This window comes from Schistocerca americana, chromosome 3 (assembly GCF_021461395.2).
Source record: "Schistocerca americana isolate TAMUIC-IGC-003095 chromosome 3, iqSchAmer2.1, whole genome shotgun sequence".
Lineage (NCBI taxonomy): Eukaryota > Metazoa > Arthropoda > Insecta > Orthoptera > Acrididae > Schistocerca > Schistocerca americana.
This window is the reverse complement of record NC_060121.1, coordinates 19,403,019-19,427,265: the sequence shown is the minus strand read 5'-3', so window position 1 is coordinate 19,427,265 and position 24,247 is coordinate 19,403,019. Positions and strand designations below refer to the sequence as shown.

The 24,247-nt window shown below is 37.8% G+C and overlaps 1 protein-coding gene across 1 annotated transcript in view; it reads left to right on the top strand.

Annotated features, from left to right (window-relative positions):
* The window catches only part of LOC124605201 (molybdenum cofactor biosynthesis protein 1-like), a 64,570-nt gene extending 51,214 nt beyond the window's left edge, over nt 1-13,356 (top strand). The window contains exon 7 of the mRNA XM_047136735.1: nt 13,301-13,356. Within this exon, the coding sequence (XP_046992691.1) occupies nt 13,301-13,356 (56 nt within the window). The remainder of the gene's footprint in view (nt 1-13,300) is intronic.
* Nucleotides 13,357-24,247: the final 10,891 nt, after the last annotated feature.

Here is a 24,247-nt window from a genome sequence, read left to right as displayed (position 1 = left end):
GGGGAGACTTTCCAGATGGGATGAGAAGGAAAGACTGATTCCACATCTACATACATACTCCACTAGCCACCATATGGTGCATGGCAGAAGGTACCCTGTCTCACTACAATAGTCTGAATAAAATTACTTGATAGTTGACATCAATCACTTGCCGCAACAATGTTGCCACATTGGCTACCAGCTACCGTTTGGTTACAGGTGACAACAAACAAGCGGCTCACTTCACAAATTATGTTAAACGTTTAACACAGAGCAATTTTTCTAGTGGCTGGTGCAAGGTATGTCAGAAATGTTGGATACTCTGTCGACTATTGATTTAAAGTGACCAGTGACTGAACTGGGGAAGACGACCCGTTTTGTATCCCTGACTGTAAACTTGTGTCCTAACCCAGCCGAGAAAATTGTGGTCAACAGTCTGCAGCAGTACTAATATCATGATCACTTTGTTCATGGCGATTAAAGCTAACGCTTAAGGGTAAACTCAAGACAACAAAAACTCAATTTCAGGGCTGAAAGCAAATTAAAATTTCTCCGTTTCATTTGTTACCTGTAAGTATCCTTACTCTAGCTGTACATGCTGCCATGTTAGAAACCAGTGAACAGTCCATGTGGGCACTTGTTCGTGGATTATAGATGACTGAGGCAGATTCCAAATGAAGAAATAGTGACAGGAAGAAAAATAAGACCAAATAGAACAGTCAAAACAATGATGAAAAATGATGCAGCAAAGTATTAAAAATAAAAAAAATACATTTAAACCAATTAATTGAATGAAAATAATAATCACACTCTTTTGGTTAGATTTAGAAATAAAAATTTTGCTACATTGATGAGATTCAAACCTACGACATGCTACACATTAGATTAATCTGCCAACCATTGTGCTATGCCACAGCACTGCATGAAGTATTTATATATGTGAATGTAGTGACCCAGTTGCAACTATGAACTGCAACCTTAAAAATTTCAGTTTCACACAATGTAGTGAAAAGCTTATCTAATGTAAGATGATCTCTGTGAATATGATAACTATATGTATGATACTGAATTACACCTTGTGCTGAGTTATTCGGTAGTGTTTGGTTAGTGCTATGAATGAAATGTGTGTCTTTCATTAGCATTGTTAATGTGTGTTGTTTTTGGTGTAGCTATCGCGTGTCATGAAATACATAATAAAAGTGTCGGGCTCGTAATTCGGGATACAAATACATCAAGAAAGAATGCTGAACCAGGAATTGGAAGTGACTGGCCAATTTTGGTGGAGTTTGGCAACAGCAGACAGTTCAAGTGTGACGCTGACTACTCTTATTGGCGTTTGAAGTGCCAACTATCAAGTAATTTTATTTCAACTGTAGTCAGTTCCTTTTCCGTTCCATCTGCCAATCGATTGAGGAAAAAGTGAATGTCTATATGCCTCTCTATGAGTCCTAATTTGTCGTCTCTTATCTTCGTGGTCCTCACGCATAATGTATGTTGGTGCAATCAGAATTGTTCTGCAGTCAGCACAGTGTTCCTCAAAATCCCTCCAGGGATTCCCATTTGAGTTCCAGAAACATCTCCATAATACTTGTATGTTGTTGTTTCGACCTACTGTTAACAAATCTAGTATCCTGCCTCTGAATTACCCCAATGTCTGCTTTAATTTGACCCCTTGTGGATCCCAGACACTAGTATCCTATATGTGATGTCCATCACAGCTGAGCCACACTGTAGTAAAATCCACCCAACAAACGAAAGATGATTATTCGCCCTCCCTACCATGACCCTCACAAGTTTGTTCCATTTCATATCACATTGCAACGTTATGTCCAGATATTGAAACAATGTGACTTCATTCATGACACTACTAATGCTGGATTCTGGCATTATGGATTAGTTTTTCCAACTCATCTGCAGTAACTTATATTTTTCTACATTTAGGGTTAGCTGTCATTTATCACACCAACTGGGAACTTTGCCCAAGTCATCTTTTATCCTCCTAAATCACTCAACGATGACACCTTCCATACACCACAACATCATCAGCAAACAACCACAGATTACTGTCCACTTTGTCCATCAGATCAGTTATGCACATAGAAAATATGAGTAATAGCGCTCCTATCACACATCCCTGGAATGATCCTAATGATACCCTAGTCACTGATGGACACTCACCGTCGGGATAATGTAGTGGGTTCTATTACTTCAGAAGTCTTTGAGCCACTCACATGTCTGGGAACCTATTCCATGTGCTTGTACCTTTGTTAAAAGTCTGCAGTGAGGCACTATGTCAAATGCTTCTCGGAAATCAAGAAATATGGAATCTGGGTTTGTGAATTTTGTGATGGCAAAGTTAGAGGAGCAATGCATCTGCATTAAATTTTGCGTGAAACTCAAGAAAACCTTTACACAGACACACCAAATGATGCAGGGAGTCTATAGCGATGAGTGCTTAAGCCATACTTGGTGTTATGTATTATTCACACGTTTTAAAATGGCTTTACAAAAGTCAAAAATAATCCTTGTTCAGGACGCTCTTAGATGTCCCCTGATGACGCTTGTGTCAGGAACGTCAAAGAAATTGTGTGTGGCAGTCGAAGATACACTGTCTGAGAGATTGTAGAAGAATGTAACATTTCAATTGGATCATGTTATGAAATGACACAGCATCTTGGAATGCATTGTGTTGCCGCCAAGTTCATTCCACGGCTCATGAGTCAAGACCAAAAAAACTTTTGGATCTCACAAATGAGAATGAGATGTTCCTTGCGAGAATAGTATGACCCCTGCAGACTTCTTTTTATTTCCAAAGTTGAAAAGGATGAAGTTCTGCAATGGTAGATGAGATAAAAGAAAATTCGCAGACGGCACTTTATGCGACCCAGCAAGAGGTGTGTCAAGACTGCTCCTGGAAGTGGAAATGATATGGGGAGCAGTGTATCAATTGTGGAGGAGAGTATTTCGAAGGAGACAATCCATAGTAATTAAAAGATAAGCATAGAAAATTTTGTGGACAAAGTTTTGGAATTTTTTGAACAGACGTCGTATGACAAAAGGGCATGCTGAGTTGGCCATGAGCGATGCTTTGTACTGATTTGTGGACATAAACTTATTGGTCTCTATGAAACTGATTAGATTCAAACCCAGAATATGTTCAAGAATTCTGCAGCAAACTGATGTTACGGGTATTGGTCTGTAATTTCGCGGGTCTGTTCTTTCGCCCTTCGTATATACAGGAGACGCCTCTGTATTTTTTTCCCCAGTTGCTAGGTCTTTCTGCTGGGTGAGAGATTCACAATAAATACAAGCTAAGTAAGGGTCCAGTGCCATATAGCACTCCTTGTAAAACCAAATTGAGATTCCATCTGCAACTGGCGACTTATTTGTTTTTAATTATTTCAGGCGTCGGGGATGCTTACGAGGGTGGTTTGAAAAGTTCTTGAAACAGAATAGAAAAAATGTACTTATGTCACTGAAACTTTTTTGTTTTTCAATGTACCCTGCTTGTAGATTAATTCACTTGGTCCAACAGTGTTCCAATACCTCGATCCTATCTCGACAATGATTTTCCTCCAGGCCTATAAAATAGTTGTCAACTCAGGCTATCAATTCTTCGTTTAAGTGAATCTTCATCCACAAAGAAAAATTTTAAGTTTAGGGAAGAGGCACGTGTGGCAACAATTCATACCTTAGTTTGTGTAATTTTACCATGGCGATGGTACATGCATGCGAGCGTGCATTTGCTTGATGCTAGACGACTTTCTTCCTTATTAAACCTGGCCTTTTTCGCATATCATTTGTTGCAATTTGTCCAGAAGGTTAGCATAGTATTCTCCAGTAATTGTTTGCCCAGTGGGGAGATAATGTACAAACAGAATCCACTTCTCATCCCAGAACACTGATGCCATGCCCTTCCCCGCTGAAGGAATTTGGTGGCGCATCCCAGAACACTGACGCCATGTCCTTCCCCGCTGAAGGAGTTTGGCGGCGGAGATTCAGCATGTTTCCACTGCCTTGATTGTTGCTTTGTCTCTGGGGTATAGTAGTAAACCAAAGTTTCCTCGTGGTCACAAACCAGCACAAAAGATCTTGTTTGTTTCTCCTAAAACAGGCCAAACATTGTTGTGATATGTCCATTCTCATGCGTTTTTGACACAGCGTCAAGAGTCGCGGCACCCATCTTGTGAATACCTTTCAGATGACATCTGGCAAGCGTGAGCAATTTCATGCACTCTAAATTGGTGATCCTCCTTGATCATTATGCGGACTTTTGCAATGATTTCTAGAGTAGTGACACGTTTTGGCTGACCTATTCATGGACGATCATCATCTAAGCTCTCCTGACCAAATTGAAATTCATTTATCCACTTGGCAACAGTTGAAGACAAAGGAGCAGAGTCCCCTGGTGTTTTCTGGAAATCGGCATGAATGTCCTTCACTTTCATACCTTTCTTTATGAAGTACTTAATCACTGCTTGAATCTCGACCCGACCCCCCGTCCCGTACCGTCGCGTCTTTGCAGATCACTGCACAGGAACAACAGCAGAGCCATGTCACTGCCACAGCTCTCTTCCAAGAGCACTGACATGGGACGGGTTTACAGGCAACAGTCCAACGAATATCATGTGAACAACTTGTGCTAGTGCTGGCCTCTTGTGGTGATTGTTGTTAGGTGTCTTTGTGCTATTGTCAAATGACGGTATGTTTATATGATTCTCTTGCATGAATGATTTCTTAAATGCAAAATTTAAAACATTTATCTCCTACTGCCACACCAGACTGGTCAAGTGACTTGATGGAATTCTTTGACTCACTTAGTGATTTTACATAGGACAATAAATTCCCCTGCTTCTCAGCCAGATCTTTTGCTGAGGTATGACAGTGGTAGTAACCTTTCCTTGTTGCCATTTGGCATTCTCTTTTGAACCAAGAGTGCAATAGCTTTTCCTTCCTCAGTATTTTCCAAATTTCATTGTTAAACCGCAGTGGCTCTTTTGCATCCTTAATTCGTTTACTAGGTACAGACTTGTTGAGAGTGCAATTCACGATCTGTTTAAGCTTTGACCATAATCTCTCTACGTCCATCTTAATGGAACTAAGTGATGTCAGTTCTGTCTAAGTGAGATGCTAACATCTGCTTATCTGCTCTTTCTGGCATGAACATTTTCCTAGCCTTCTTGACTGATTTATTAATTTTTGTAACCTTAGTTGTTATGATGTTATCATGATTATTAATCCCCATCTCTATGCTGAAGTCATTGATGATATCTGGCCTGTTTGTAACTACAAGGTCTAAGATATTTCCATTGCATGTGGCATGGCAAACTAGGTGCTCAAGACAATTTTTGAAAACCACATTCAAAAGTGCTTCACAAGATTGACTGCACCCCCTGCAATGAAGCCATAGGCTACCATCTATACTCAGTAGGCTAAATTCACCTCCAACTAGTATTGCATGATCTAGGTATTTACGTGCTACTGTCTGTAGACTTTCTGTGAATGGCTCCAAAACTGTCATAGCAGAACTGGGTGGCTGATTATCCATTAATTAACGTGATTTCACCTAGACTTGTTATACGCAACCAGATAACTTCACTGTCACAATCAGCTTTGACCTCAATAGAGACAATGGACACTCCCTCTCCTACAGTGTCTAACCTGCCTTTCTGATATATATTCCATTAATCACTAAATATGTCAGAGCTTTCTGCTCTCGGTTTCAGCCATCTCTCAGTCTCTGAGAATAATTTGAGTGCGATACTTTCCTGGATGGCAGTAAATTCGGAAACTGTGTTACAAGTACATTGACAACTGATAAAATTTTGACAATCTACACTGGAGTGAATTCAAAAGATAAACCTCAACCAACATTGAATGTATCTTGGTGATAAAGAGCCCAAATAAATAAATTGATGATTTTATTCCATTTCATCTGATTGAATGAAACACACACAGCATAACTACTCAGAAAACAACTATAGTGCTGATTACATTTACTATCATACATGTAGCACTCTGAGAACATTTCACCTTGTCATAGTAGTCCTGTGTTTTGTAACTAGGCAGTGCTTCATTTCACAAAGCGAAAGGAATAGCTTGTGTAAAAAACAAAAGAAGGGGAAATAGTGGTTGCTGGTGTTTTTAACATTATCATTCAATTTAGTTCCTATTGTGAACTTTGCAGCTAGGATATGTAAATGCTCTGAGACTGCTATTGATAATATCTTTATGAACAAATCTAGGGGAAAGACGTCATATCACAAAACCAATAGTAAATGGACTATCTGATCACAACGTGCAGCATCTTGTGTTAAATGTTGAAACTTGTCAGGATAAAAAAATATTAAATCTGAGTACAGGAGGATAATAAATAAGCCAGAAATTGAGGAATTCAGGAAATTGCTCAAAGACATGAACTGGAGAGATGTTTACCTGACTCAAATGGAAAATGCAAAGCATTTATTAATAAAGTTACCTCCTCTTTTGAAAATTGTTTTCCCCTAAAGGTAACTCAGATCACACAGAAGTCAAAAGATAAACCATGGATTATACAAGGAATAAAGATATCATGTGGGGCAAAAAGGAGACTGTATCTACTATCTAGGAACGTTTCTGATATTAGAATTGTAATGCATTACAAAGAATACTGCAAAATATTGAATCAAGTAATCCAGAAATCGAAGTAGCTTTATTAAGAGAAAATGATAATTGTATCGGGCAACAAAATAAGAACTGTTTCAGATATAGTGAAGACAGAGAGAAGTGGGGCCAAAAAGGAAGTGGAACAGATAGCTCTAAAAGTAAATGAGACTTTGGTAACAAGTGCATGTAGTGTTGTAAATCTCTTAAGCAAGACTTAATTTTTGTTACTGACGGCTCGGGGTTATCAGGTTCGGTGAATGGTGCAATGGAGTATCTGGGACCAGTCTTTGAAGAACATCGTGTAGAACCTATTCGAGGAACTTTGAATTCCAACCATTGCTTCTCAGTATACTTACTCCTTAATGAAATTTGTTGCAAGTTATATATCTATATTTCCAACAAGTAGCTCAATACATATTATCAATACTAGGAATAAGAAAAATCTACATAAAGACCTAAAATCACTTATGTTGGTCCAAAAGGGGGTCCAATATTCAGGAACACACATTTTCAATAAATTACCAGCAACCATTAAAAACTTGGTTTCAGATAAAGCACAGTTTAAACAGAGTTTGAATGACTTTTTGATAGGCAATGCCTTCTACTCTATAGATGAATATCCTAACAGAGACTGTTAGGCCAGCTTAAGTAAAAATATGTTAGATATAAGTTTTGACAGCACTTGGTTGCAACAGTCAAAATTAGGTATTTTGTGTATGATAAATTTATTAATAGTGCATAACAATGTTTCATTCTGACAGCGTATTAATTCTGTAAATATTAGCTTTTCCAGTTTATTGTATTGTATTCACCTATTTTGACAATCTCATGACAAATGATCAGGGTAGTATTCATTATATTAAAATGTTTTGTGTTATACATTCTGACATGTTCCACACTCTCGAGAATCATCTCATTTTTTCGGTGTATGTAATGAAAACTGAATCAAATCAAATCCAATCACCATCTCTCATCATGTAATAACTTCACTTCTTCTTCTTCCCTTGTCGTCTCCTGTTTTTCCAGTACTCGTCCATCTCCTCCTCATGTTTTTCCCCCTTTATTCTATTCGTGTTGTTCTCAATCCCCTATTTCTTCTGCATTGAAACCCTTTTATTTTTATTTACTTATTTTTTTTATTGAGGTGAGTCTCTACGGACTGCGTGGTAACAACCGACTTCACTCTAGTGTCCAGGTCTTGTTCTTGCTCCAGCTTTGACTTCCTGCCAGTATCTTCTGAGCCCCTGCAAGAAGTGCCTTTTTATGCTCTTCAGATAATGGTCCTCACTGTCTTTCGGATGTTGATGCCATGTTAAAACCTTGGTAGTTGGTCACCAATCTTCTAAATTTGTTCCTTTCAGGAATTTCTCTCTGAGGTACCAATCTGCTTAAGATCTTTTTCACATTCTTTGAACCATCTCGGCCTCGTTTTCTTAGATGGGATAAAACTCCATATTCTTTTTGTTAGTCGATCACCGTCCATTTTCATGAGATACCATAAAATAACAATCATTTCTTCGTAATGGATGCTGTGATAGGTTCTGTCTTGCTGCACGAGTCCTCATTTGCTCTCATTCGCCATTGTCCATCGACCCATCTATTACCTTAGGATTTTCCTTAATATCCTACACTCACGCTTTTCCAGCCGCTCAGCTTACCTTGTCTATTCGTGGTCAAAGATTTGGATGCTTATAAGCCCTCAGGTTTTACAACTGTATTATAATGTTGGAACTTGGCCCATATACTCATAGACTTTTTGTTATAAGTATTCTTTGTCAGTTGGTATGCTTGGTCTAACTTCCTCATCCCGACAATTGCTTCTTCTTTTAATCCATTCTCCAGGTGGATGACTTCACCGAGATACCTGAAATTCTTAACTCATCCAATTTTTTCCCAGGTTGGTTATTATCCATTCAGGTCCATCACAGATGTTTGTCATATGTTTTGTCTTTTGAATAGAGATCTGGAGTCTAACTTTTTTCAGCAATTTCTGACAGCCTATTTATCTTGTTGACTGCTGACTCTATGTTGTTAGCAAAAATGGCTAGGTCAGCCGCAAAATCTAAGCAGCCAATGCACACCCCTTTGTTCTTAGGACCAAGTCTGAACCACTCTTCATTTGTTTCTCCTTGGGCTAATAACTTTCTCCACTCTTGAATGACCTTTTCCAAGGCACAATTGAAAAGGTTCAGATACCTCACCCATAAATTTAATTTTTGACACTGTGTTAGTAAGAGTTTGTTTGATCAGCTTTCTTGATGTATTATCCACCCCAAACTTTTCCAAAATATTCATTACTGCCTGTCAGTCGATGGAGTCATATACTTTCTGAAAATCAACAAATATGACCACATAGTTATTTTTCCAATTTTTTTTGTACCTGATCATGTTCTTCAAGTTAAAGATCTGTTCTGTGCAAGAATCGCCCTTTCGGAAACCAGCTTGATAGTCCCCAATCAGTTGGTTACAATGATCTTCTATTCTATTCTGTATCACTTTGGAGAGAATCTTATATGGAACAGATACTAATGAGGTACCCTTATAGTTATTGACATTCTATTTATCACCTTTTTTGTGTATACAATGGATTAAAGCTGACTGCCATTCAGTTGGTATCATCCCAGCTCTCCAGATCTCCTCAAAAAGTTGGACTAGTATATCTAGAGTTTCATTATTTGCCAGCTTCAGTAGTTCCACCACTATTGAATCCTCTCCAGCTGCCTTATTATTCTTAAAGTTGTTGATGATCTCTTTGGTCTCCTCTTTACTAGATGGAGATGAGGGGTAGTTTGTGGATTGGGGCACATACAGGGAATCTTTCTTTCGGTTCATCACAATTAAGTAGGTTTTCAAAGTAACGAGACATTATCTTGCAGTTCTCTTTGTTGGTCAGGCCGAGTGTGGTGTGCGTACTGTAAGACCTTCAGTACACACACCATCAGATTATTTGACTTGTTGCTCTAACGAAGTAAGCGAGTGTCAGCAATATGTCTCGTGGTCTTATCATGGCATGTTTATCTTCTGCCATTAGGTCAGACGATAGAAATGCCACTTGCACACTTAGAGTAGCAGATTGATGGTGACCAACTTTAAATAGAACTTGATTAATTTTCACACACATTTATTAAAATAATAACAAATATAAAAATTATTTAACTTGGTTCTGGATGCTATTTACAATTGACAATCTGAAGTTCCTTTGGTATTGGTACATTAATCTTATTCTTACATATATCTCGGATACTTGACAAAAGTGTCTATACATTTATCTTCATGGCTATGTACAGGAATATGGTAATCTTATTAGGCGCAGACTGGATCTTGACTATGGACTGGCACAGACAATTGTAGAACTCGTACAGACTGGTACAGACTAATGCAGACTGGTACAGACTAATGCAGACTGGTGCAGACAAATGCAGACTGACTGATCGAAGGTCTTTACACCCGTTATAATACCTCGCACGTTCGTGTATCACTGCGTGAGTGTGATGCGCGAGGAGAAAGTGTTCTATGTTAGCAGCAATCTCATTGGCTGCGTTACATATTAATACGCGGATCGGCGGAAGCAGAATTTGGTCCGTCTCTATGGCAGCGCCATCTCGTAGTGGGGAGATGGACGAGTGCTGCGCCTGCGCTGTTGTGCTTAGCGGGGCGCACTCTAGTGGGAAATTTGTGTACGCGCTGAATACGCGGAACTATGTACACAACACTGAGCTTTCCATTTTCGTCTCTAAAACAAAAACTAGGGGCGTGGTATCCTTTCAAATTCGATTTGAACGTCTGATAGAAGTCTCTGACATTGTTTATCTGGAAACGCTGATCGATCTGTTCTAACTGCTGTTTCTCATGCAGTAGAGTTCTGGCTGCATATTTTTGAACTTCATGGAATACATCAAAATCATCAGGTCTCCTGGTAGAGTTCCACTACTTCCATGCACTTGCTGTTTGGGCCACCACCTCACCACAAACCTCATTCCACCATGTATGATTCCTCTTTTTAGCTGTCAGGATTGTAGTATTAGCTGCTTGTTGGATCATGGAGGCAATGTCTGCCCATTTATGGGATTCAACTGTCAGTTACTGGTGGCATTGTTCCATTACGTTTTGATTGATTTTGAGCTTCGCAGTATCATATTTATGAAATTTATTTCCGGTTTTCACAGTCTTATTGAGAGGGATGAAATTAATTTTGATCTTGGAGAGGTGATGATCCTTTTACATTCAGTATGTTATCTGTAAAAAGGTTTCTTTCTATTATTTCTGATTGTTTGATGTTGTTTCTTTCTTATTTCTGTAATCCATGCTATCATTGATTCCTTCTTCCAGAACTACTCATTCAGTAGAGGTCTCTAAAAAAAGATTAATCTTCTTTTAGCCATTACTTCTGATATTTTCTCAAAATTTTTGTAGATCTCCTCATTACTTCTCATTTTCCAGCCATCTGTAGCTTGTATTGCAACCATTATTTTCTAATAATGCTCCTTTGTGGAACCTCTGTTCTGTCCAGCTTATAGTTCATCATTAGGCATCCTCATCCATGTAAACATCCTGGTCATACCACTGTGGGATAGTGTTTAAATTTGTTTTTTTTAGTTGTACATTTCTTGTTGTAAATATCCTTTGTCAAACGATTTGCTCTCTCCAGTTTGCTGACTCTTGCATCTACTGTTAATTCTTCTAGTCCATTTTGTTGTACAGTTTGTCCAATATATTTAAATTTACTTACTAATGCTATTTTACATTTTTGTTTTTCTAAGAATGTTGATGCATTGTTTGAAATTGTCATCAATGTTGTTTTTTCGGCTGAAATTTTGGGACCAGCTCTCTTTGCTATTTCCTCCAAAAGATTTCTTTTAATAACTGTCTGTCAGATTTTTTGAAAGTATATCAGAATCATCTGCAGAAGCCAGGCAGTTTACCTTAATTCCATTTGTTTTTCGTCCTAAAACTATTGGTTCAATTTTGTGATTTTTTTTCTCCAAATTCCAATAACTTTCTATTTTTTCTAGAATGTAGTGTTACAGTAAAGGTGATAAACTGTCCCCTTGTCTAACACCAGTTTTTATTTCAAATGGTTGAGATACTTCTCCCATAAATTTAGCTTCAGTCACCCTATTTGCTAGTGTTTTGAGGATTATGTTTGCTTTAACACAAAATTCTTTGATGATTTTTACCCATAATTTCTCTGCCTACCAAATCAAATGTTTTCTTGAAAACAATATGTGATACTATTAATGGTTTGGTGATTAACAGTCTGTGGAGAATTATCAATTTTCTAATAAACATCTGTTCTGTGCAGGGTCTTCCCTTTCTAGAGCTCCTTGAGATTCTCCCAGTTATTTGTCTAAAGTTTCTACAACTCTGTCCAGAGAATTTTTGATAATATTTTGTATACCACTGGCAGAAGTCAGGCATCTCTGCAATTGTTGACATTTTGTGTGTCCCCTTTTTTTCATAGCTGTGGATTAATGCTTTCAATAATCTCTTCAGCTTTCCAAATGTTCTCAAACAGCAGTTGTAGATCATTTGTGTGTTCTGACTATTTCAATAATTTTGCTGTAGTGGAGTCTTCATTTGTTGCTTTGAAGTTTTGGAATGATTTGATGGCTTCATGAATTTATTGTTCTGTTAGTGGAAAATCGTCCTCCAGATGTTGTGGGACTGCTATTATATATTGCTACAATGTGCTGTTATTGTTATTGTTGTTGTTGTTGTTGTTGTTTGGTTGCCTGTTCTTCAGCACTATCTTTCTGTTTCGTTTATCTATTTGCCGCCATTTTAGCCCATTTACCGGTATTTTCAGCTTGTTTTTCACTTATTTGACCTTTTGGTGGCTCCTCTTGAAGAGATCTTATTTCTCAGCATTTAAAATTACATCATCTGCTGCTCTTTTGAACTCAATTTCATCATGTCCAGTCTAGTTTTTTCATTCATTTAACCATCCATCTTCCTTGACTCAAGATCCTGAATTTTCATCCTTAATTCTTGAACAGTCTCATTTCTCTTTTTACATTTTCCAGATGAAGAAACTTTTGGTCCTCAAAGCTAAGATTAGTATCAGTTTTTTTATTTGTTTCTGCCTATGGCTGCTATATCTCTTTAGTTAGAATATTTTCTCTCTCTTGTATTTGATTATAGTCTAAGTCTGAATATTTTTATAAGTACATTTATTGCTGTAGCAATGAGTAAAATAAATTGTATTGCACTGCCTGTAGCATATAGCACCATTTTGACTGTTAGTCCTCTTGCTGTACAAAAAGTAGCTTTGATGATTACTTAATGCAAGTATTTTGTAAGAGCTGTGGAATGGTTAGTAGCTGTTTATATTTTTCTGATTAATTCAAGCTCGTCAATGCACATCCTGTGTTAAGGAAATATTTGCACTGAATTTACTGTGTGTTAAATATAAGCAGTGGATCCATTGGGGTAGTCTTTTTGGTAGAAATATGTCAAGGTGAACAAAACAGGAGATTGTGAAGGAAGAGAGGGAAAAGATCAACATTTGCTTCTCATCAGCAATATAACTGGGTTGAAACATTCAGTGAAAATTATCTGTGACAGGAAGTTGTCAGAAATACATTTTTTGAAGAAACTTTATGTTTGTATAAGCATTTATTAAATTTAAAAATTGGATTTCATGTGTTAATACAAAAGGTAATGTTTTGCATTGCAGGCATGCTGAACCCGTCAAAGATGAAGAATCGGCCAATGATTCTTATTGGAGGATAACAGTATGTATAACTTAAACTTGAGATTCTTGAAAATAAAGCTAGTCAGTATTTCTTAACAGTACTGATTTAAATACATCTAAAAGATCGCTGTTACCTAAATGAAAGTTGACGAGCAAAGTCTTAGTGGACATTTGTATAAATTTGTCATAGGTGTTATTTACAAGAAGAGTAAATAGTTTCAATAGGAATGTGGTGAGACATTTAACAAATGTAATGACCACACATTAATAGGACCTTGTAACACTACCATTATGATATTAGTATGCTTTTATGTAAATAACAGAAACCCTGTCTCTATGTTGCCACGTATAACCCTCTTACTAAAATTTAGTTTAGTTTCCAAATAAAATACACTGTGGACGGATAGTCCTGTTTATAGGAAAAGATAATCAATAGAGTTATCCTTCTTACAGGATTTACCGTGTGTTGCGTCTAATGGATAAGTAAATTGGACTATTCACTTCTTTTCCTAAGATCTTACCCAGTGGCTAGATAGAAACACAGTATGAATAATAATATACTGAAGCTAGAACAACTCATTTCCAAGTTCATTTAGTGGTTTAAAACATGTACTTAATGGTCACCAACCTATCCTGGCAATGAAATAGTGAAGTATTGGAGAAGCAGAAATGTGAATTTTGCCTACTTTCTTGCTACTGTTTAGTTTGGCTCTTCGAATAAATTACCCCACTTAAACAATTTTGGGCTACATCTTTATACATTATGATTTAAAAAAAGAAAAAGCCCAGTAGATAACTTCAAGGAAGGTAAAAAAAATTAGCCGGGGATGGGGGGAACAACCTTTAGAAAAGCACTTTCCATAATCAAGAAACTTAAATACTTAGACACTAAAGCACACACTTTTTAACTGAACATTTCACTTAAAGAAAACCTCTTTCTTGGTGGAATTTACTTTCAAAAGCTATTATTCTTTGAACTAATTCTGTATAGCCATCTAACAGGTTCTAGTAACTTGGCTTCACTCTGATTGAATTTTATGTAAGCAAACTATAACACTTTGCAATAGTTAAGAAAACATTTTTATTATTTACACTAAAGCAATTTAAATGGTGCCTCTTTATATTAACTTGGCACTTCACTCTGATTGAATTTTATGTAAGCAAACTATAACACTTTGCAATAGTTAAGAAAACATTTTTATTATTTACACTAAAGCAATTTAAATGGTTCCTCTTTATATTAACTTGGCACTTCATAAGTCTGTAAAACAGGACACTCGGATCAATCAAACACCAGGAAGGAACCCTATACAGATGTATGATTAGGATGAAATGACAGGGTGAGCCAGTTTCCGTAAATTTCAAGAATGATTATTAAATCACAGTTTAAATTAATGGTTCATGCTGTACAAAGGTAAAAATAGAAAAAAATCTTATCTGGTGGCTATAGGCTTGGGTTTGGCGAACAGTTATGATGGCTACACTACCCACACTATGGCCTGCAAGTTTCTTGCTGTATGGGCTCAATTTCTCTTCTTGGCTTCATTCAGTTTTACATACAGTAGCTCAACAACTCGCAGCTATGCTGTAAGCTGTTTGCAGTCTTCAACCAAGGCATTTTTATGAAAATTTGCAGGCAAAGCTTCTGCTCCACAAAGGAGTTACCTCAATCACTGCTGCCTACAGACTGTGTGACTTACTTCCCACACTTGCTCAAGGTAGCACGCCAATTCGCCTTTCGCACCTTTTCCACTCCCCACAGCTATTTTCGTTTCAAACAAAAGCACACTGGCTTTTACATAACACCTATTTCTTACATTGTTCCTAAGCATGACCATTTCTTAAATTGTCAAATTTACATCAACATGAACAATTTATACACACAAATATTTTTAAATACAAAATGTTATCAAAACATTATTTAGACCCTTGGTATCCTTTGTAGAGGACTTGGGCAGGTTTGTCCCATCCTAGTACACATTATTTTGTTACCTCCCTTCAGATATTCCATTTAGCTACATCTACAATAATTCCCAATGTTCTGCCTTTTGAGGTGTCCAGTGCGGGTTGTTTTTATTTTTTATTTGATATGCGTATTCCATAGATCCGTACATGCGAGTGATTCGCCTGGATGTGGAACATGTCAATACAATTGTACAAATACAATTAATGCTACAGAATAGTAATATAATTCAATGATATAGATATTACAAGCTGTCATTAAACTAGTATAGCAATTCTCAACATAACATTATAACTATAACATTAACACTATAACATTAACATAATATTGTATCATCCATCTAATAACTAAGAGACTAAATACATCTATTATTAAGGGAGGGCATTACTTCTGGAAAAGAATTCATCTAACGAGTACAGTGGATGGTCGAGCAGGTATTTTTTTAACATACCTTTGAACAGCGTTTCATTTTCTATTGTACATTTAATATAATTAGGCAATGCATTAAAAGTCTTTATAGCCGCATACTTTACTCCATTCTGTACAAGTGTTAAATTTTTTAGTTCAACATGTAGATCATCTTTACCTCTAGTATTGTAGTTATAGTATGAACAATTTGTTTCATACTGAGCATAGTCTTTATTAACTACATTCATCAGAGAGTATATGTACTGACATGTTGTGGTCAGAATACCTAACTGTATAAAAAGTTTTCTACATGAGGTTCGTGGAGGAACCCCACACATGATTCTGACTGCTCTCTTCTGAGCATTTAAGATTTTTTTTGAGGCTGGTGAATTACCCCAGAATATTATTCCGTAACTCATTAATGAGTGAAAGTACCCAAAGTAAGACGATTTTAAAATGTTGATGTCCCCAAAATGAGTAATTATTCTTAGAGCAAAAGTTGCTGATGAAAGCCTTTTTAGAGTAAGGGACACATGCTGTTCCCAGTTGAGCCTACTGTCAATGTGAACCCCCAGGAATTTAGTGGATTGCACCTGTTCTAGTTCCTGGTTGTCATGAGCAATTACTATACTTTCTAGAGTTTTATTTTTATGTGGAACTGTATAAAAATAGTTTTTTTTAATATTAACTGAAAGAGAATTAATTGAAAACCAAGCTGTAACTTCTCTGAGTATATCATTAACATCAGTCTCCATATCAGCAGTAGACTGACCATCAACGACAATGCTTGTATCATCAGCAAACATTGTGAATTCACAATTTTTACTAATGGACAGGGGTAAATCATTAACATATATTAAAAACAGCAAGGGTCCAAGGACAGATCCCTGGGGAACTCCATGCTGAATTTTGCCCCATTCAGAATCCACTAGATTAGGAGATCCTTTGTTGCAGCCATGTAGAACCACCTTTTGTTTCCTGTCTTGAAGATATGATTTTAGCCAGTTACCTATAGGCCCTTTGATTCCGTAATGATAGACCTTCTCCAAGAGTATCTTGTGGTTTACACAATCAAAGGCCTTGGAAATATCACAGAAGACACTAACTGGTGACTTCTTACTATTAATAGACTCCAAGACATCATTTGTGAGTGAATATATGGCACACTCTGTGGAAACCCCTTTTTGAAAACCAAACTGTCTGTGGTTAATAATATTAAGTTTATCAAGATGTGCCACAATCCTGTTATACACTGCCTTTTCAAGAACCTTTGAGAATGTTGTTAAGAGAGAGACAGGACGATAATTTTTTACATCTGTAGCATCGCCAGACTTGAAAAGAGGTCTCACAGTGGCATATTTCATTCTCTCTGGAACAACTCCCTCATAAAGAGACATGTTGCAAATGTGAGCAAGTACTACACTTACATCATTACTGCAGGCTTTCAACAGTTTATTAGAGATGTTATCTATACCTGAAGATCCTTTACTTTTCAATGAGTGAATTATTTTTTTTATTTCATTAACAGTTATGGGTGTTACATTTATATCATTAAAACATTGTGGGAGGTTAAGTTTCAGAATATCTAAAGCTTCTCTTAGGTCACCACTGAACCTATTTGAGAGGTGACACTTAGAAAGTGGTTGTTAAATGTGTCTGCTATCTGTTTACTATCAGTTATTTCCAAATCGTTAATTTTTAGGACAGCAGATTTTTCATTGTCAGATGGTGAAGTACCTGTTTCCCTCTTTATTACATTCCAAATTGTTCTGATTTTATTGTTTGAACAGTTAATTTTAGATTGCATGCACATACTTTTAGATTTTTTAATGACTTTAGTTAAGATTTTGCAGTATGTCCTATAATATTTCATCTGCAGGGGATTATTGGATTGTCTAGATATTATATACAGTTCCCTTTTTCTCTGGCATGATATTTTTATGCCCTTGGTGAGCCATGGTTTTTTGCTTGATTGCCTGTTCTGTAGTCTACAGACCTTTTTTGGAAAGACATTTTCAAATATATCTGATAATTCATCAGTAAATAAATTATATTTTGTATTAACATCATTTGCAAGATAAACATACCTCCAGTCAGTCTCCCGAATGCATAATTTGAATTTTTGGATATTTTCCTCATTCATGTTTCTAATGGTTTTCCACTGTGCACTAGCTTTGTTCTGATTTGTATTAAAGTTGTCAATTGTGAGTATTTGCCCATCATGATCAGAGAGTCCATTTATGACTTTTTCAACTTTGATGTGATTAGTTTTACTCATATCTACAAAGATATTGTCTATTAGAGTGCTGGAAGTGGCAGTAGTTCTTGTGGGAAAACTGACAGTGGAGACAAGGTTGTGGGTATGCATTAAGTTTGCAAACTCTGTCTTAGAAGATGAGCTTCCTAGGAAATCTATATTAAAATCTCCAGTCACTATAATGTCCCTATTTTTTCTTGTGAGATACAATAGCACAGAATCTAATTGTTTCATGAATACTTTAAAATTACGAGATGGAGCCCTGTATACTGCTACGATTACCAGTTTCTTGTTACCTTCTACTATTTCTGTGACACATGCCTCAAAGTCTTTCTCTACACAATTTTTCTCTACATCTATTGTATCAAAGGACAGGCTGTTTTTCACATAAATAACTGCCCCACCTTTGCACATATGCTTTCTACAAAATGAGGTAGCTAAACCATAATTTGGTATATTGAGCATTTCAATGCCAAAAGTGATATGGTGTTCTGTCAGACAGAGAATATGAGCACAATTTGCGCCTGTTGGTTCATCAATATTTACAATAAATTGGTCTAACTTACAGAGCAGGCTTTGAATATTTTGGTGAAAAATTTTGAGCTCATTTTTAATTACATGATTAGTTGTGGTGTTACCATTGCTAGGACTGAGTTTTATTACTTTTGACATACCAGTATTACAGGAACAGTTTTCTGCAGGGAAGAGGGAGCTGTTGTGCTGGTAACACCCACATTTGTTGTTATTAACTACATTACTTACATTCTGATTGGAACCTTCCCCCTTCTGCCCCAGTACCATAAAAAATCCCCATTTGCAGCTGAGGACTTTCTTGATCTCAGGCACATCCTATGTGGAGCAGCTGCAGTCACTACTGTGCTCCTTTTTGCCATAGAGGGTGGATCTCCTGTTGGTGAGGTTTCTACACTGTCGGCTTGTACACTTGATCCTGTGGGGGTTGGTGTTGCTGTTTCTGCTATTGATGACTGTTCTTCCTCCTTAAATGCTGCTGCTTCACAAGTTGGCGGTGGACTAACGTTTCCCACTTGAGTTGTAACTGCTGATGCTGTCTTGCTTTTGTATAAAAGACCTGTTTGTGTTGATTCACATACAGGTGCTGCTGCATATGAAGTCTTCCCTTCAGCTGTTCCATTAGGTTTGAAGGAGTATTTTGACGACACTGTATGTATTTCTTCCAATGGTACAGTTTCAATGGGCACAGGTGCTTTTAGAATGATTGGAGGAGTGGTGTTTTCAAATAGTTTGAATGTTTCTGCTAATAATGCTTTAGCGAGTACACGTTTTCCTAGCCAGTTCCTGTGCATTCCATGCCGAGTAAAATGGTTTCTCTCTTCGGAATTACTGTCCAAAAACTTCACGTCCTTGAATGCTTTGCATACCTTTTGAAACATTCTGTTTGTGAATTTGATTTCATTATTTACACATGAACTGTTTATTAGGTCATGTCTATATGGGATGCTAACGATGATTGTTTTTCTTGGCGAGATTCTTTCCAGTGCATTTCGCAATGCTGTGATTGCATTTTTCGACTCATTTTTATAAACATCGTTAGCTCCAGCAATAATTACACAAACATCGTTTGGTTGAGGGCTTAAATCTTTAATTATTTGCTGGAAAGGAGCCCCGGGTTTTACTGTGGCAGTAACGGAAAATTTAGATTGCATATTCGTAAGAATAGTGGCTAAATCTCGTCCATGGCTGTCTGCAAAGATATAAACTTTTGGTTTTGTCTCGTCTTCTCTCAATAATTTCATTTGTCGGTGTTTCTCTTGTGCAATGGGCGCAAACGAGTTTTTCGTAACTATAGCAGATATTGGAGCACTTTGAATTTCAGTAACGGTTTCTTTGAGAGTGTTGTAGTTTTCACTTTGTACATTTTTCACAAAAGGATTAAAATCGACATTCAAAGAATTAATTAACGATTCGATGTCATTCATATATTTTTTAGCTATTGCGAGTTCTTCTTTCAGCACATCAGAGATGAGTTCTTCAGTACCAGCATTATACATCTTGACTGCACTTTTTCGACCACTGCACTTAACAAAGCCACATACACAATTCGGATTTATCACTTTTCTGTTGTTCATACACGATAGATGGATCCATATATGTGAAAAAGAGCACAAACAAATACCGCTATGAATACTGTTTTGGCAGATTATGCACTTTAAACTAAATGTAATACGATTTTCTATGGCACGATTTACTACTGCTTGCATACTCGACGCCACTTCCTGGGTGTATTGTATCGAGTTAGCTTTTTCAAATTTCCATGTGGGTTTATCAATGTATTTTGTAACTGATATTTCAGCACCAATGATAACTTTTGTGAGCCAATGTACACTCCTTGAAAAATGTTTCAGTACTACTATTGAGTGATTCAGTGGTAATTTGTTCTCATCAGTGGAAAAGATGGATGGGTAAGGTTTTGTATCAGTTTCCATCTGCCTGCCCAAAACGTTTTAAATTCCTTGGCATCAAACTTAGATAATTTCTTGTGTGTTGATCCATTCGAACAATGGTTCTCTATTTTTGTCTCTATTCATGTATCTCCGGGTTGTGTTTTGGAATTAAAATCTTAAACATATACGTGCTGTCTAGTTGCTGTGTGTAAGACTAGCGTCAGACACTTTCCGTTAGGTGATTTGTGGACTGATGTAATAACCAGGCCTTTGAGTTTTATTCTAATTACTTCTACATCACTAATTTTCTGACAGCTTAAGCCAGCATAATCCAAGAGCTGTTTCTTTTTTCATTTATTGTGGTAGCACCTAACAATTGAGAGGAGTATTGATATTGCTTTATATTGCGTAATCTTGCATGTAGCTTCTGAATTATCACCTAAATGCATTTCCTATAGAGCTATAATACTGACGGCATGCTCATCATCTAATTTGCTTTGGTAACTGCATTTGTCACTTGTTAATCCTACGTTAATTTGCATAATATGGACACCTTGCCTGATAATTTTTGACTGTAAGCTCTGAGAAGTACTGGACCATCTTTTGTGTAGAGTTTTTGCTGTATGCTCCTGCAGTCACACTGCCTTGGTGGACCATCTCGGGGGTTGTCTACATGCCACACAACAGTCTTTTTGGTGTCCCGTGTGAATGATTCACTGGTAAATATCCTGTCCCATACACTTTTGTTTGTAGACAATACTTCTGTGTTAGCTGAAAATAGAGCCAGGAAGCAGTAGTCTCAGTACCTCAGAGAATTAGTTTCAGGTAAAGTATATGGATCTAACATATCTAAAATGCACATGGTTTAGTTTGGAAACCACACAAACACCCAAATGTACACACCCGCAGTAGCTGCACGGGGTGGGGTGGGGGGGTTGGGGGGGGGGGGGGTGGGGGGGGAGGGGGGGGGGCAGAGTGATTGGAGAAGACAGTACATTGTCTGAATGGGAAAAGATTGGTGGGTACAGAAGAGAGAAGGGAAAAGGTGAAATGATACAGTGGGAAACAAATTAGCAGAGGTTTAGGTCAGGTGGATGGCACTAGATGTGCTGGAGAGACAATTTCCACCTGCGTAGGTCAGAGAAACTTGCACTGGAAGGGAATATCCAAATGGTATGTCTAGTGAAGCAGTTGTTGAAGTGGTGTACAGCCTCTTGGCAACTGCAATGTCAAGTCTGTGGTTTGCCACAGTTTGGTGCTGGACATTACTGCGAGTGAACAGTTGGTTACTTGTCATCCCTACATGGAAAATTGTATGGTAATTGCAGCATAGCTGATTTTTAACAGGTTGCTTTTGCACATGATCGTGCCTTTTATATGGTGGGAGATTCCTGCGACTGGACTGCTGTAGGAGGTGGTGGGTGGATCTGTGGGACAGGTCTTGCACCTGGGTCACTCACAGGATTAGGGGCGGACAAGGATGTTCTCTAGATTGTGTGGGCAGTGGAACATTACTTTGCAGGAATAGGGTAGTATCTTGAGTACAGTATACCCCATCTGAGATAGCCAAAGCCCCAGTGAAGGATGTGGTTGAGCTTTTCAAGGCCTGGGTGATTAGATGAGTGCTGACCATTGTCTGGTTAGCAGGGTTACAGGTGTGAAATGAGGAGATGGCACGGGAGATCTATTTATGAATGAGACGGATAGGATACTGTGGCTCTGGTAGTGCTATTGCCATATTTAGACAACTCCTGCTTTCCACTGGGGATAGTGAGTCCACGTGTGACAAGGCTGCATGGAAGAGCCTTTTTGACATGGAATGGGTGACGGCTGTCAAAGTGGAGGGAGGTACTGTTGGTGGTTGGTCCACTTGACATGTATTTATGGATATCGATGTCTAGTGATATGGCGCATTGAGTTGAGAATAATCAGGTTAAGGTGATTTGGGAGTAGGTTTTTAAATTATGGAAGAAGCAGTCTATACCATGAGTCCAGATCATGAAAATGTCTCAATTACTCTGAATCAGACAATGGGTTTTAGGTGTTGACAGGATAGGAAGGACTTCTCCTGACGGCCAATATAAAAGCTGTTATAGGATGGCACCATGCGAGTACCCATGGCAGTACTACAGATTTGTTTATACAGGGATAATCACTTAAAACCTGCACCACAAACATTGCAGAAATGGAAAGTGCTATTGATGTGTGGTTTTCACAGAATGGATTGGTAGTTGGGGGCTTATGCTAGTAACCAACCAACAGGTTGTAGTGATATTAGAAAGTGCATTTTTTGTGCAAACATAAACTTTTTTAAATGAAACTATGCCTATCGGTATTAACTAAAAGTAGGGTAAATTAGTCTATCAGCGGTGTTTGTTGCAGGAGTCTAGTGTGAGCCATTCATGAGATATCATATTTTGAAAAGGTCCCACGCCAACACTTGTACATTAGCTGTAAAGTTCCCACACCAACACTTGTACATTAGCTGCGGTAGCACAAACCAAAGAACAGTCCAAGTCCATACACTAGTTATGTGGATTGTGACCAGTAATGAGACAATTGACCATCACAGGCTGTGTTCAAAATGACCACTGGCAGCACCAGTATATGCTCCCATTCTGGTATGGAAAGACTGCTGCACACATACCAGTATTTCAGCAGGGACAATCTGACAGGCTGCAGTAATACATCATTGCATATCATCAGATGTAGTTGGTATGACCTTGTAGACAGTCTTTCAGCTTTCCCCATAGAAAAAAAGTCTCCAGGCATGAAATTTGGCGAATGGATCAACCGAGATACAGGTCCTCTGCATCCAATCTAATGATTTGTAAACAGTTTGTGAAGCCATGTTGTACTTCGTGCACTGTGGGTTGTACAGCCATCATATTGGTACCACAAGTTGCTCCTAGTCTGCAGAGGAATCTCTTCTAGCATCCGTGGAAGATGATTTGTTAGGAGGCTGTGATACTTGTGCGCATTCAGTGTTCTTTCTAAGAAAAACGGGCCTATGAGCTGATGGTTCACTGCCTCACACCACACGTTTACACTCCAAGGATGCTGAGATTCCACCTGCCACAGCCAAAGACAATTGTTAACAGACCAATTGTGCTTATTTCAGCACTTTACGAGGCCACGATTGTTAAAATTTCCTTCACCGCTAAACAAGTTACATGATACATCTGGAGTATCCTGTCTTAATGCCCATGTATGGAAGTTAACACAATTCTCTTGATCAATTCCATGCAGCTCTTTATAGAAAGGGATACACCTATATCAATGGAGAATGCATAGGACACTTGCCCGATTAATGCGATTTCCACATGCGATTGTGCAAGAGGTAACATGTGGATCAACTACTTGTTTCATCTGTTATGTTACTAAGAGTTAGGCTATGACTTCCACATAACTGGTTGAAGAGGTTGCCTAGCAACTACCCACACACACAAACACACTGTAAGCAAACAACATCATACCTAGCAACTACCCCCACACACACACAAACACACTGTAAGCAAACAACATCATACCTAGCAACTACCCAGATTGAGTGGCACAAACTAGTATTGGTGTGGAAACTTTTAAAAATACTGTATCTCATTGACAACCTGTACTAGAATCCTGCAACAAACCCCACTGACATTCTGATTTACCATATTTTTAGTTTGTTAATGTCAGTAAGCACAGTTTCATTTAAAAAGTGTACATCTGCACAAGAAAGGATTTTTACAATCTGTTGATTGGGTAACAGTAATGAGTCCCTGTCTACCAATCCATTCAGTCAAAGCCGCAAATCAATAGCACTTCATACTTGTGGTGTGAGCTTTAGGCATTTCACCCTGTGACTTGGTCTTCGAAAGTGAAATAATTGTGAGTCA